The 16,336-nt window shown below is 37.2% G+C and overlaps 1 protein-coding gene across 2 annotated transcripts in view; it reads left to right on the top strand.

The window, feature by feature from the left end:
- Window positions 1-15,326, top strand: part of LOC110465277 (ecto-NOX disulfide-thiol exchanger 2-like) — a 22,448-nt gene extending 7,122 nt beyond the window's left edge. For both annotated transcript variants that reach the window (XM_021520984.1, XM_021520985.1), the window contains exons 8-14: window positions 841-1,053; window positions 4,284-4,390; window positions 6,315-6,468; window positions 7,361-7,521; window positions 10,457-10,672; window positions 12,034-12,166; window positions 13,544-15,326. In XM_021520984.1, coding sequence (XP_021376659.1) covers window positions 841-1,053; window positions 4,284-4,390; window positions 6,315-6,468; window positions 7,361-7,521; window positions 10,457-10,672; window positions 12,034-12,166; window positions 13,544-13,776 — 1,217 coding nt within the window. In that variant the 3' untranslated portion in view covers window positions 13,777-15,326. The remainder of the gene's footprint in view (window positions 1-840; window positions 1,054-4,283; window positions 4,391-6,314; window positions 6,469-7,360; window positions 7,522-10,456; window positions 10,673-12,033; window positions 12,167-13,543) is intronic.
- The last annotated feature ends 1,010 nt before the right edge of the window (window positions 15,327-16,336 follow it).

The following is a 16,336-nucleotide window of genomic DNA, read 5'->3' on the forward strand; positions in this document are numbered from 1 at the left end:
GGGGCAAAATTTATTATGGTTTATAATGGCAAATGATACTTTGAATATTACATGTTAATAACTTGATTGGAATTATAACCTTGAGTTGACAGTTTGATACTTTGAAAATTTTGAGCCAGCCCTACCACCAAGGGCTGTAGGGTGGGGCTCAAGGGAGTCAGTGTGCTAAAATTTCTTCATTTTCCTTGTTTAGAATCAGAGGTGCTAGTTTCAAATCCTTTGTCTGAAATCTGTATGCTAGATATTGAGTAAGGTGGTTTTATTGTTTTTTGTCACTTTGAATAATATTTCTGTTCATGTTAAGAACAAAATCAACTCTCTGTATAAATATATCAGGTGACCGTTAAGGCCCATGGGCCTCTTGTTTAGGAAACTATCAAATCAGACATACCAATGGGTGCAAAATCTTGCATTGCTGAAAGTGTAATACGGTAATTGAAGTTCTGTATCGTAGCTGAGGTTCTATCAAAGGGGTCTCCATAGCTGTTAACCTTCCCTCATTTTGACCAAAGTTTACCAATCTCCCCAGAAACTCCCTCACTCAAGTCCAAACTCACATAAAGTCAAAATCTACATCCTATGGTCAGATGATCTCCTAGTTACTGCAGGGTGTATATAATGATCATAACAGGTGTGTCTGAATCAAATGAATGCTTTTTGGAGTTATTTTGATAAAAAAAAGGGTAAGATAAATTGGGTTAGCAGTTTCATGGACTTTCTCCCTCATTGGAAATGAGGGAAATCTCCTCATGGGAGGTTTCATAGGTTGACACCTATGTCTCTTTCTAAAGCCAACTATTCTTGGTGGGTTAATTCTCGATCATGTATTTTTTGTTGTAGCTGATGGTGAATACCAGATGGCAAACAATGTGGTTATCACATGGCTTGAGCGCGGAGACTTGACGAAGCGGAATGTAGCTAACTTCTACAGTCTCATCCAGTGTACTAACTCACAGATCCGCAAACTCCTGGGGGAGAAGAACGAGGCCGAACAAGATGTACAACGGGCAAAGCAGAAGTTCCAGGCAGCATTTGAGGGCATCATTCAACAGTGTAAGTGTCCCGAGTCTGTGGTTCTCCGTCCCTGGAGCTACAAGTCAGTATTGTGGCTGGTCAGTGCCAGATACTTGCTTATCAACAGATGGAATAACAAGCTCATTTAGTTATTGGTTGAGTAGACTTTAAAGTTCAATACTCATCTGTTAGCTCTGGGATTCTACCTATTTTGAAAACATGTGTTATTTATTAATTTGAACTTGACAAGCTTTCCACAGACCAAATTGGAGCCATCAATTAATTTTTATGTAATTTTTACATTTATATGTTATATTCTTTACTGAATTAAAAATCTCCAACCTTTTTGTATGGATTAATTGTGACCCTACTTGGGAGGGGGGGGGGGGGGATAGAATATTTTGCTGCATTTTCCATATTTATTTTATTATAACACTTCAGTATTGAAATTATTGAAATCAAATATTGGTTACTGAATAGAATTTCAAGAATATAAAAGTGTATTTTCAACCGTTGAAACTTTTTGAAAATAGTAGAAATTAAGGGTTTACATTATTGTAATTGATAAGTACTGAATGGTGGACATCATTGTCCTCGTAAGAGCACCCATTGACATCTGTTGGTAAGCATTGTCTGCATTCCATTAAGTCAAGTTCAAGTCTGGCCTTTTGATGGAAGATGTCTCTAGGACCTGAAGATCCTTTGATTTTGCTGTGTACTGATTTCACTATTGACCAGAAAGGAAGAATTATTTCTCTGAATATTAACATCAGCATTTTTTGCTACTCAACTAATTCTGTAAGGTATGTTTAATAATACCGACTACTGTTGAAAGTGAGTTGTGGTAATCGTTGCGGCTTACATTCTGTCGAAGTCACAGGGACTCAAAAAGAGAATTTTGTCGGTAAATGATCCTCTTTCACAGTCATTTGTAATTGTCCATATTGGAATGATATCAATGAGTTCTGGAGAAATGTTTTTGTTTACTAGTGTATCAGATTTTAATTGTACATAGGATTACGGTCGCCTTCTAGCGTAGAGCTAGAGGGAATTTTTCTTTAGTTCAGTGGTAAAGCGTCCGACTAGGAACCTGGAGATCGAGGGTTCGATCCCTGGTGGAAGCACGCTATTCTCTTCCCTGTTACACTAGTAACAATTAGATAAGAAGTGGTAAGAAAACGACACAAGCTTGGACTGATAATCTATGGTAGGTTTGAGGTACAGGGTCAGACTGCCACAAGATAGACATTTCAGGCGGTTTTAATTGAAAGGTAACACACGTCAAGTTTACCAAATTTGTACAAGTTTATATCACATTGAAGTTTTGTTATGGGCAATATAATATGTAAATCTATGTGAAGAAGAAATGCTTGCAACTTCATTTACGAAACCTCGAAGCCAAATTGTACCTCATTTTGAATTAAAGAAATTAAAATTTAAGTGAGTGAATATAAATTGGACGTGAGAGGGTAGAAATTGATTAGTTTCATTGATTTGATATTATATCATGGTTTACAGATCTAGAAAATACATCTTTGATTTTAAAACATAATCAATCGTATACAAACAAATGATGGCAGTTTGAAAAACACACTATTATGGCTTTGTGGTTGTGACATATTGGACAGAACAATACCAGTGAATGGAGATTCATTTCCCAAGTCACGGTAAGGACATGTCATGAAGTTGCAAGCATTTAGGTAAGTATCGTTAGTGAAAAGTGAATTTCCCGTACTCACAAGGTCAAAGAACATCCTCTGGTTAGAAAACATCAAAAGTAGCTAGGAACATATTGAATTTTACCTGATGTGTTGACCTTGGTAAGTACAAACATGTCCTGTCTCTGTGAATTATAATATTTACTAGTAAGTACAGTACTCCAAACCATATTAAATCTAGTAAGTGTTTCTCTGCTCCTGTCGGTATCATTTAATGTAGATGGTTTAATTGGATTCAGTTCAGTTATAGACAAGTATTGTCAGTTCCTATGGTGAGTATACCCGAGTCGTTCAACAACTTTGTAATACAGGAAATCTTATTGGAATTAATATGGAACTGCAGAGGTTCGTTTGTTTTGCCAGTATCCTGGAATTTCTTTTGAAAAACACAGCCAAAAAAAAATCATACAATCTATTTGGAATTCAAAATCCATCATACAAATGCTGTTCTTAAGCAGAAAAATTACCTGAAGTTCTTCCCTGGCTGTCACGATTTGACAACTCTTGTAAATAAAAAGTAAAAAGTAAAATGTGGAACCTTTACAGTATTTGGAGGTGTAAAATAACAACCTTTAATACATTGAGTCTGTTCCTGTCGATGGTAAATGTATAAGTGTGAACTGAATTCTACCTGTGATCAAAGCTTGAAGTATTAAACCCTTACAAGTTATTACAAGTGTCAATCATCTTCTGAAGAAAGCTCTTCCTTCCTTCCAGGATGTAACAGTTCAACTATTAACTCCTTTGTCAGTGTTGGTGAAAAGGTTCAATGTTTAGGTTGGCAAGTAGAAATTCTCAAGATCTGTCTGCGAACTAAACATGAAATATTATACCCAGCCATGATGTCATTGAATGAATTCAGGAGGGCATTAAAATCGATTATATCTATTACATGTATATAAAGTACAGGTATGTAAAACGGACTGATACCTGTTTTTCCGCGTTCAGAGGACTCAGTGCTGTCGGTTTTTATCACAGGTGGAATGGTCAGTAGACAAAGAAAGTCAGTGGATCAAAATTCAACTACAATATCAGCATGGAATGGAAAACTATACACATTATTGAATTTTAAAATGGCAAAACATTATCATTATTAGTAATTTAGTAATTTACATGTACAATGTATATAAAATTATAAAGCAATGTTTAAAATATTGGCTTACCTTTCTTAAATTTTAACAAAAAGTATTGTGAAATCCATGCTGTAAGTACTTGAGTAATCAATTGTCAAACAAGTGCATGATATTTATTGTATTCATGGCAACAGGATTTTGAATTTAAAAAATACGAGACAAATTGTCTATAAATTCAAAGTTATTTTGGAAATGGCAATAAGATACATTTCAACAATTTTGATTTATAAAAAAAGGTGTTTGCCGTGAGTACAGAATGTGATGCAGCTGTCGAAGGCCTAGACCTTTAAGTGCTGTACAGGACTTTATCGTTGAATGTGAATCGCAGACTGGTATTGTATGACGAGGCCAAAGTCAGTCCCAGATCACAGACCCTTAGTCTAATCTATTGTATTTCTCTGTTCCTGTTCCCTTCAAGTCGATCAGATTGAGAGGGTGTTTTCTTCCGCTCTCAAACAGAGGAATTGGGATCATTTTTCTAAGGCTCAGCGCAAGAACATTGAGCTTTGGCACAAACAACTGCAGGTAGGTCTTTTCTGATGAAGGTAGGTGAAAGTCACTAGGTTATCAGTATTAACTAATTTGTTCTTGAATTTCTGCCATGTTTAAAGTCAGTTAAAATTATCTACACAATCCTATCAGGGAGACAGCAAAGCAATCTGTATTCATACATGTAGGTGATCTTTATCGATAGGTTACTTTAAGTGACAAAGCTCCATTTCAGGGATTCTGAAACTAAAGACAGGTGACCTTTAAGCCCAGTTTCACTATCTGTTATGTGCTTCCAAGACTAGTCCAGAACTGAATCAGGACAAATGAATAGATAGATGTTAGTTGTTGAGAGAGTGCAGGAAGCATATTAAGTTATAGTTACTAAAGCTAAGTACATTCACTCCCATCCTCGATATCCAGGGGTTACGCTCACTTTCGCTCTCTGCACCCCTGGAATATGTCATAGCAAAATTGAAGGCACAAAGATAGCTGTTTGATTGGTCTCGGGTAAGAAAAACTTACCAATTGCTAGGCCAATACCTGTCCTTTGATTTACAAGATTTACAAAGGAGAGAAGCCCGACTTCAAAGCATGTCAATTTTAACCGTTAAGTGACTGCGAAATTCTTTTGATGTACCTCAAAGGATCAAACTAGTCTTCTTGTCTCATCAACAAGGTGGCACACACCGAGCCTTCAATTTTGCTATGACATATTCCAGGGGTGCAGAGAGCGAAAGTGAGCGTAACCCCTGGATATCAAGGATGGGTCACTCCCAGGCTATTAGCTAGATTATTGCTATAACATTTGGAGCTAGATTAGTTTTCATTCTGTTATAAATAAAGTAAATGGGTTGATAGTTTGCTCCCTTTAACTAGGTTAGAAGAAAATTCTCAGCTTTTTCCAAATTAAAAATGTAAAATGTAAACTTTGGAAATTTTCCAAAGGAATCAGAAAGAATTAAAACCCCAAGTTTCAGCCTTTTTGTACTCTATGAATACTTATAAGGAAGATGATAGTTTAGGTGTAGATATGGAGAACACTAATAGTTTTACATGGTTTGCAAAACACAAAATAGTTTCGATAAAGTAAAGACGGATGTTCACAGTAAAGTTAAGTTAGTTGAAGATATGGACTACAAGTTATACTGGTAAGATGTGAAAAGGTCAAAAGATGAAATAAGACAACCAGCTGACCTTACATTGCCGCATGATCATAAGTGTTGGTCAAGAAGATGTTGGTTACATCTGATCTGATGACACGGCTGTGGTAAGTACATGTATGACAATCCAGATGTAACGAGGCCGCAGTCCGACACATTCATTTGTTTTTTTATTCCAGAGTTGACATACCAAATATTTATTTCTAGGCTTGTAGTTGAACATCACCTTAAAATTAACTATTTTAAACTTTATTTGAAGATTGTTCATAATTTTAATTACCAGGTATTAATTATCATAGAAGGTAAAAGTTGTTAAGAAGTGGATGAATGCAATGGAGTGTTTTTGTGAAATGGCTATATTATGCATGAAGTGCATCAGAGAGGAAATTTGAGCTACAAATACAAATTTAAAATTTAAATGTAAATATATTTAAGAAAGTGGAAGGGATCAAGAAATAGCTGAATGATGGTTTTGAATGCTTGAGTGGGGAAGATGGGAAAAAGTAGTGTAGAGGATGGGACCCAGCAACAGCTGTGTATATTAAAATATTATAGAAGTAATGATTGAGCTCTGAATGTTTGATGGCGTAATTTTAGAAACCGTGACTACTATATGTACCCGGTTATGTTTAGGTGAAATATGCCACTGGGTTTAAAACTGTACCAATTGTTTGGGGAGATAGGGGGAAAAGCTCTAAAATTGTATTTGGAAGATGAAGAAACAATTTTAATTCTACAGAATGCTTGCATGTCTAGTAAGAATCCACTATAATTCTGTGGAATGTTTGCATGTTTAGGAGATCAAGAAACAACAACAGGAGGAGTTCCTAGGCTCGCGTGAGGAGGACGACATGGAGATGTCTGATAATGATGAGGTGTGCGATCCTTCTGCTGCCAAGAAGAAGAAAATGGACGATCAGATTGCTGCGTCTACCCTACACATACAAGAAAGTAAGTTTGAACAGCAGTTTAATATATTGTTAATCACTTTATTTTTCAGTGTACTTCTTTTCGCAAATTATGTCTGTAGGTTTTATTTACGAAAACTTGAATTCACAATTGAGAGGATGCTATTTTAATAATATATCTATGGAATTAATATTTGTTAAAGATTTCAAATCATGAATAAGTCTCTTTGCAAGTTGATGCATAAAGTAATCTCTGGCGAGTGGCTAGTGATTCAGATAAGTCACCTTTTATACAATGGTGGCTTATATAGCTGTAAAGTTGTTGGCCTCTTACATTAACTTCTTTAAACAGTCTGGATGTTTAAATTTTCAATAAATTACTTGCTTTCCTTATCAAAATGTAGCTGACATTTATGACTTACAAATTTCTTGAATTCCTCATGCTGTATTACTTTAAGATTTGAAGCCATTTCTTGTAATCCCATGTGCTCCATTTAAAACCAGACTTTAAAATGCAATCATAGAACATTTGACTTGCGGTATACTCTTGTTCTACAGAATGAAGTTTAACCTGAATTGATGTAAAAAATGGAATTATTAATTGGTATTGTAATGCTTTGTGCTATGGTATTAAGTTTAAACTGATGTGAATGTGACAAAAACTGATGTGAATGTGACAACAAAAACTGATGTGAATGTGACAAAAACTGATGTGAATGTGACATAAACTGATGTTAAAGTGACATAAACTGATGTTAAAGTGACAAAACTGTCATTGTTTGATAATTTATAATTAAATTTTATTTTAATGCTTTGTGCTATAGTTTTAACTGTTGTGAAATTGACATAAACTGTCATGAAATTGACATAAACTGTCGTGAAAGTGATATAAACTGATGTGAAAGTGACATAAACTGTCATCTTTTGTGCTACAGACCAGCTTATGTTTCTGCGTGAGGATAATGAGGCCCTGAAGCGCCAGGTGGAAGCTTTCCAGAATGAGACACATCTGATTCGCCAGGAGAACAAGGATGCTTTGGTGGAGAAGGATAACCAGATGAAGATGTTACAGACCGTGCTACAAGGCATGCAACAAGTAGGTCGTCTGCTTAGATGTTTATTAGAGTAGAAACTTTGTCCATAACACTTTTGTGTTACTCTTCTTGACTAGTCAAGGTTTTCATGGTGGCAATTTTTTTTTGACTGGTGCAGTATTCGAAGGATCCCATGATTAAGGTGTTAAAAGTACAGTCAAAATTATTATAGTGGCCACCTGTTGTAAACGGCCACCTGTCGTCAGTGGTCACTTTCATTTCCCCATCACGGTAATTATTACATCAATATACTGAAAATAGTAGTCACCTGTCTAATGCGGCTAATTGCAAGTGTGAGCTATTCGATCCATTTGTCAAATCTGTTAAAACACTCAATCAGGTTCTTCTGAAGATGTCGCCAGAATTTGCTGGTATGGATTATGACTTCTTCTGAAGAGTCAAGAGGCCAATAGTTATAATATAAAGCCTGTATCTTGCCTGCATGGTGAATTCAAATGATTGAATAAAGAAATTACCTCAACTGATATTCAAGGCCATAAGGGTTTATCATAAGTTTGTCAAAAAATGGAATGACGTTAATCTGTATTCAAAGGCACAGGGGTCAAATTAATTAAATACATCAATTTCTAAAGTACTAAAAAGGAATAGATTTAATATTAGCCAGTAGCTTGCTGAAAGATTGTGCTAGAAAGTTTGTGAAAAGAAAGGACACTTAAGACAGGCAAGCATCTTCAGGCCCCTTATGCCTCTTTTACATAACTTACATATACATATACAATCAGTACTTAATCAGCAGTCATAGTAAGTTTCATTCATCTGATTTCATTGTCTTTGTCACGATTTCTAGATCAACTAGTTGCTTGTCAAATGTATCACACACTGTTGTACTGTAGGGGTTTGATCTTTTGTTGCCCAATAAAAGACCCAATCACTGCCCACAGGATATTCATCCTGCCAACACCTATAGCTTGTGTATAGTCCGCAAGTGTGTCTGTGTATATGGCCCTTAACAACTTGCCACGTCCACTGATGAGTAGAACCCTGAAACTATCAAAGTCCCCTATGATCAGGTTTCCCACGCTGTCATACACCACACAATGGGGGTTAAATGGTCCACCTCGTGTTTGTCGTGTTTGTTCATATGTACTGGGGATGTCAACTCTAAATACAAACAGTTTTATAAAATCAGTGTCCATGACAACAACTTGTTTTCCATCACCACCACATGTTTTGATATTGAGATCAATCACTGCGACATTGTGAGTGACAGGACACTCCGAGATCCTGTACGGTGTACACACTAATGCTTTCTCAGTCCCTTTAATCGTAGTAGTACACACCATTTTACTGTCTGTAGTAAATTTGGTGATGTGTTTGGTCATCCCCACAATGACATGGTTACTTGCATAAACACAGATACACCTGGGTTCCTCCTTGGTACTGAATCTGTATGTAAGTTGTCCTGATACCAGCTCCATGATGTTGTTTTCTGTGTCACAAACCCACAGTGTGTGTGTTGTTGGTGACAGGCTTATGTCTTTGATCTCCACCTTGTGTTTGATTTCCCGTATTTCTTTGCCCTTCCTGTCCAGGAGATTTAATGTGTTATAACCTGGTCCACACTCGACCATCAGTGGTGGGACATATAGAATCAACGTAGCATGGAGACTCCCACTCCTCCACCACCCTGGTCGGTGATTGTAATTTGTACATCGTCACTGCTTTCTTCCTTCCTGTGGCTTCTGACAGGTGTTGTTGCAGTGTAGAGGATTGTCTCTCATCATCTGATGCTGAGACTGCCCGATCCTGGTCAGTTAAAGGTTGACCTTGACCTGAGGTGCTGACTTTTCCCAGGGCTGCTTTCAAGTGACGTTTAGGGTTTTTGTTTGGAGTGAAGCTAAGCAGTACCCAGGTCAGGTTTTACAGGTAGACTGGTAGCAGAATGGATCTCACAAAATGCATCATAAATTTTTATGAGAGAACCGTGCTGAAGTGCTGCTTTGCATTCTTGAATTTGTTGCTTGAGTTGCTTGTCATACATCTCCAGGTCTTGTTTGTGTTTATTGATTAACTTGTTATTATCCTCCTCCATTTTGTGATAAAGAGAGAGTGTCTCTGTTGTAAGCTTATCCAGCTCTTGTTTTAATGTATCTGTTTGCTTTTTCAACTTTTGTGACAGATTCTCAAAAGTACTTTTGTTGTCTTTAAGGAGCATATCAGCAGAGGTGATGTATTTTCCAATTTGTAGAAGGTCATTTTGCTTTGTTCTGTCCATAAAGTTTTTTAAGACTTTTTTCTTTTGAGGAATAATTTCACTCAGCTTACAAACTGTATGACTTTTGTGAACAGAAGAAAGGCATTTTAGACACACAAGTTTCTGACATTTTTCACAATAAAAATCCAGTTTTCTCCTCTTGTGGTAAAGACAAGTCGTCTGACCTTTCATACGGATTGGTATTTGGCTTTTAGCGGTTGCCATTTTGATGAAAAGCTAACTCCTTTGTTGAAATCTTGCTAACGTTTTATGTTCTTGTATAAATAGATTGTCATGAGTTAACACAGTCATAAATCAGAGTAAAGTTTTATGCAAGAGAATGAAACTTCTTTTTCCATCCAATAGCAAATGTTTGTTAAACATTTAGCGGTGTAAAACCACTGCAGAGTAACTCTCCCATGGTCACTGATGTTGTAGGGTTACTGTGTTAATGAATCCAAGGTTTCCTTTCCACACTTTATAGGAAATCAATCATAATTTACACTGTCCATATCTCCCCGAGTCTTGGGTTTGCAGCCAAATGAACTTCCCTCTTGCTTTGTTGATAAATCTGTTGCTTTCAGGATGACAGTTTTAAGTTTTTAATAGAATTTGAAGTCATTTGCCTGGCTGAATTTGAGTTTTTACAGTAACTGTTGAGTAAAACAGAATATTAAAACGCAAGCATTAAAACCACTTCCCTTTTCTTATTTCTTGTGCAGCAATTGATCCAGACTCGGATGCAGATCAAAGAAATGGAGAAGTACAAGGCATTGGCCTCTAAAGTAACCAGCAGTGCCGGAGAGAAGTCCAAGGAGAAGGAAGCGGACAAGTCTGGAGACAAGTCTGGAGACAAAGATAGTACGGGGGACAAAGACAGCACTGACGACCAGACAGACACGGCTACAGATACCAAGGACACCAGTGCAACAGAACAGGTAACTGGTTTTAACGAGATGAAATGAATGATTTCCTGAATAATTTTTTGGGCATATTTATATGTCCTGTGATACATACTGTAAAAGTTGAAATTATCATGTGTGGAAATTCTTGCGTTTTTCGTTAAGCAATTTAAGACTAAAATGGCCATACGAAAATATATGTACATAATAGATATATATTGAATATATATAAATATACAGAAATCAGTTGCAAAAGTCGCAATGGAAACATTTCCACACACAAGAGTTTCTACTTTTACTGATATTGTTCATGATGAGGTAACAAATGCTGATAAACAAGTCAATTTTAGTCATTGAAGTTGGTATTCATGACCAATTTAGTGACAGGCTAGTCTTAATTTAAATGAACCAGAAAGCTATGCTGGATAGGTACAACCATTGCAGCACATGACAAGTGTTTAATAACACACTGCCAGTGTGATGTAGAGGATGGGCATCAATGTGTACGACACACAAGATTGTGATAGTTGGGATCTCCATCTTTTCCTATCCTATCTTTATTTGTATTTCTAGTTTTGATCTTTGTACATTGTTATGCCTGTCTTGGCATCGCCTCCCTTTTGGGTGTATAACAGAACCATATCTTACAAGGGTGTGGTCCATGGACAGGGAAATCTCAACCCGAGGATAAGGGTTTGAGATTTCCCTGTCCACGGACCATACCTCTGTTTGATTCTTTGTCACCCATACTCGAAATAAACATGCCAGTGTCAGTACTGTGTCATGTTTATCTTCTCACGGGTCAATTCCTGTCTTTCATGGGCAAGTTTGGGAGAAAATGGGTTCCGTCCCAAGGGTGGGACATACAAGAGCACCTGAAATGTTTGCAGTTAATCTCTGTGAAATGTTTAGAATTAAGGATAAGCACAATGACTTGTTTGTTTACATTATAAATGTATGAATGTATAGACCACAGTGCCCCGTCCTTCCTAACCGTTGCTTATAGTTATATTATAAAGGATCCCAGTATCCCGAAACCTGTAACTACGCTTGCAAACTTTTTTTCCAGGATGACTGAGGATTTTTATAAATCAATTCTGTTAAGAAGACCATACCTTGTGGGATTTTAATGAGGAAAAATAAAGATGAAATAAACAAAATACGTTTTGTATCATCAACAACTGCTTTAAGCGTAAGAATTTAGTGGGGCTGGACTGGGATTCAAACTCTGAACTTCAGATTGTTATAATATGGCTCTAACCGTCTGAGCTACCTTGTCAATTTAAGCATCCCAGACCAGTTATTTCAAAAAAGAAATTAAGGGAAGGTTACTGATAAACAATAAAACACAGTGCATTGGGACAGGAATCCTTCAGTATATTACTTGATGTTTACAGGCTACAACAGAAGATATTGAGGAGACAAAGGCAGAGAAGACACCAGTCACAGATATCCCATTCTTAAACTTCTCATCTTTAGTCAGCAGTGGTACCAGTCTGACCATCACCGAGAAGGAGGCCAAGTTGATAGGTATGACATTACTTGAGCTAAATATATATTCAACATCAATGAAGTCTTTTTAACAGATTCACCAAATTTGACGTTATTAGTGAACTTAATTTAACTTACAACAATTATGTAACAAGTTCACATGGGGTCTTCATATTGCTGGATTACCTAGAGAATGGTCGGGGAAGGTGACCCATACGTTTTCATTTCTTGTCTGAAATCAAACTCCTGTCATACTGGTAAAAGGCGAGAGCACTATTCACCTCGCCACTCCACCACTCATAGTGGAATTAATGAAATTAGCAAGTTCTTACGTAAATGAAATGGATATACAAGCAGGTTGTTGAACCCTATGATTAAGCAATATTAAAACACAAAGTGTGCAATACATTTTAAGTAGTTCACTGAGAAAAAGACTTTATAATCTCCCTGGGCACTTTGCAATTGAGGAAAATGATAAAGATTATAGATTCTTCCAAAATTCTCAAAATAGTGTATCTATGCACAATAGACTCCTTTTTATCCCCCCGCTTTCACTGAAACGGGGCATATCAATTTGGGTTTGCCCGTCTGTCTGTCACGGTTTGTTTCCGTGTAATAACTACAACAAATGTTCACCGATTTTCTTCAAACTTAGTAATAGGGTTACAGCCTTAAGGGCTCGCCAAGTTCGATGACCACTATCAGCGGACTTTATTTGACATAATTAAGGCCCCTTGAATAACGAAAAACATACTTATCTGTTCATTAACTCTCTCAAATATTATCCGATTGTCTTCAAACTTAGTTACAGGGTTCAACACATTAAGGGCTCGGCCAAGTTTGACAACCATTTTAATCGGAGTTATGGTCCCTTGATTAATGAAAAACATCATTATCTGCAGTTTCCACTTAATAACTCTAACAAATATTAGCCAAATTCCTTCAAACTGGATATCATTGTTTGTGTTCCTCTGTCTTTCCACCCATCTCAGGCACTCTTTGGTTTTCGTGTGATAATTGCTGTAGATATTGTTCAGATGTTTCAACCAAATTCTACTCATGCCAAGTTTGCCAACCGATGTGATTTGTGCATATTTACGGATTATCAATGAGGTATAGGGCTGCTTTTTTTCTTCAAGTTTCAAGCTATACATTATGTCTCAACAGCACTATACTCACATGTTTTACCTCAATAATGTTAACCTACAATATGTCCTGCAAGCGGGGGATATACATTCCACGAATTTGCTTGTTTTTCATGGAATTTGGTGATGAAATGTGGTGAAAAGACAGGACTCTCAGACTAGAGTAAGGTATAAGGAGCGTGTATTAAGTAATTCATGGTAGGCATGTATAGTATATATGCCATAGTGACAAAGTTTATCTGCTGTTCTGACCTTTGACCCTTGATTGTAGGTCTGATCTGCTGTTTCCTTCACGTCCATCCTAACGGGGCAAGTGTCGACTACATCTGGTCCTACCTACACCAGCTCGGCGTATCGTCACGCACCAGTGAACTCGAAGATTTGATGGAAAGATTACCAGTGCTGTTCAAACTTGTGATGTCCGGTGTCGGGGCTTCCATCGAGAAGAGATGGCAGTTTCTTGGTTATCAGTCGAAGACAGTACCCTTCTTCTCCATGGGGTAATCTGGACACGAGTCACAATGGGACGGGATCACAGCATCAGTACTGAAGCTTTAACCAGCTTAAAACAAGACGAACTCTAACATTGTTTCAATGGAACATGTTACTTGTGGTATCCAACCACAAACAGGAAGTGAATAATAACATTGCTACTGAAATGTTGTGAAATTTGTCACAAATTGAGGCTTCATTTGACAGAAAAGAGCTCCAATGTGAAGTGGATTGAGTATGGAGATGCACTGATTTTTGAGTTTCTGTTTATAGCTACAGGACTTTTATTATGTGTTCTATCATATTCTGATATGTATTGTAAAGTGTGTGATTGTTTGAAAAAAACACCACAAAGGTATGTATTTCAATCACAAACATGGTTATGGAGTGGGGTGTGTTCTTTAAGGGGTTGGGGGTAAGGGATATAGTAGCAGGTTAGGGGAGTGTTTTAAGGGGTTGGGGGTAAGGGATTATAGTAGCAGGTTAGGGGAATGATTTAAGGGGTTGGGGGTAAGGGATTATAGTAGCAAGTTAGGGGAGTGTTTTAAGGGGTTGGGGTAAGGGATTATAGTAGCAGGTTAGGGGAGTGTTTTAAGGGGTTGGGGGTAAGGGACTATAGTAGCAGGTTAGGGGAGTGTTTTAAGGGGCTGGGATAAGGGATTATAGTAGCAGGTTAGATGAGTGCTTTAAGGGGCTGGGGTAAGAGGGGTCTTGGGGGGAGGGGAATGAAGGATGACTGACTGATGTGAATGATGGATGTGGAGTATATCGTAAAGAAATTTAGTTTGACAAGTAGAATTACAATGACTTGCCAGATTGACAGTGTGTAATATTACTGTTAAGTGATGTTGTTTAGGACCAAGATGAGAAGCTTTACTGTGGTATATTACCACTATGTGATGTGAATGTTATTATCCACTGTACACATCAGGGCTTGTCCTACACATCAGGTCTTGTCCTACACATCAGGGCTTGTCCTGTCCTACACATCAGGTCTTGTCCTACACATCAGGTCTTGTCCTACACATCAGGGCTTGTCTTACACATCAGGGCTTGTCTTACACATCAGGGCTTGTCCTACACATCAGGTCTTGTCCTACACATCAGGGCTTGTCTTACACATCAGGGCTTGTCACACACATCAGGTCTTGTCCTACACATCAGGGCTTGTCTTACACATCAGGGCTTGTCCTACACATCAGGTCTTGTCCTACACATCAGGGCTTGTCTTACACATCAGGGCTTGTCCTACACATCAGGTCTTGTCCTACACATCAGGGCTTGTCTTACACATCAGGGCTTGTCCTACACATCAGGTCTTGTCCTACACATCAGGGCTTGTCTTACACATCAGGGCTTGTCACACACATCAGGTCTTGTCCTACACATCAGGGCTTGTCTTACACATCAGGGCTTGTCCTACACATCAGGTCTTGTCCTACACATCAGGTCTTGTCCTACAAATCAATGTAATATTGTAAAGAAAACTTTTGTGGAAATATTCATAATTGTTTGAATAATAATTCATTTCTCCTTTTTGTAAGGAAGTTTGTTTGTATTTTGGGACACAAACATGGAACTCCATAGATAAATCATTATTGTAAGCTCACTAGTTCAAATATAGAGAAAACACTGGATTTCATGACAGAGGTAAAGATATAAACAGGCAATCGTTAAATGGCTTTGATACTATCTTAGGTCATTATAGGATTGTTATGGTAGTTCTTACTTCATATAACAAAGTGATGCTTTTGTTCACTGGAATTGTCTCAGCTCTATAACAAACAATTAACTTGCGTCCACCGCGGTTCATTTTAAACATGTTTATCTGTATACATATTTTTGTCATGGAACGATTTATTGTTAAGAAAGCTTCATTTAAAGGTACATGTATTGAAATGTTGATACAGATTTGTAACCATTGAAATCCTGGAATGAGAAGGTAATCAACAGAATCATACATGTGTATGTTCATATCATTGTATATATATAATAAATCGAATACTATGAAGCTCTTGTGGTTGGTGTTGGTTTTACTTCAGAATGTATATGCTACCTTAAAATTTATGTTATATGACACATATTTCATTAAAATTGTTATTTAGCACAGTTGAATGCCAGACAAGAATTTAAGAATGAATATATACAATGATTTAATTCTAATATTTGGAATTATTAAACAAATGCCAATATTGAAGGAAGACAACAAGAGGCCCAGGGGCCTTAATAGCTCACCTGGAATTATTTATTTTAATATAAATCTGTTAAATACCGTGTACTTTAATAGAAGATTAATAGAAAAATGAGCTGTAACAAGTACTGAATCCCTAGGGTCAGGAAAGACACAAAGGATATAAATGTATTCATTTCTTCACGCCAACCAATTTAATGTGAGGTTATAGGGTGGGGATCTCAACTCTTTACATGCTATGACTTGGGGAGTAAGTACCAAGGAGTGAGGCAGGACCCTGGGGCCAATCCTAGTATCCAGAAGATAGATCAGTCATCTCTAAATGGCCAGCAATTGAATATTTGGTTATAGGGTGGTGATATGATCAAGCCATCAGGGTCA

Source organism: Mizuhopecten yessoensis, unplaced genomic scaffold (assembly GCF_002113885.1).
Source record: "Mizuhopecten yessoensis strain PY_sf001 unplaced genomic scaffold, ASM211388v2 scaffold11069, whole genome shotgun sequence".
Taxonomy (NCBI): Eukaryota; Metazoa; Mollusca; class Bivalvia; order Pectinida; family Pectinidae; genus Mizuhopecten; species Mizuhopecten yessoensis.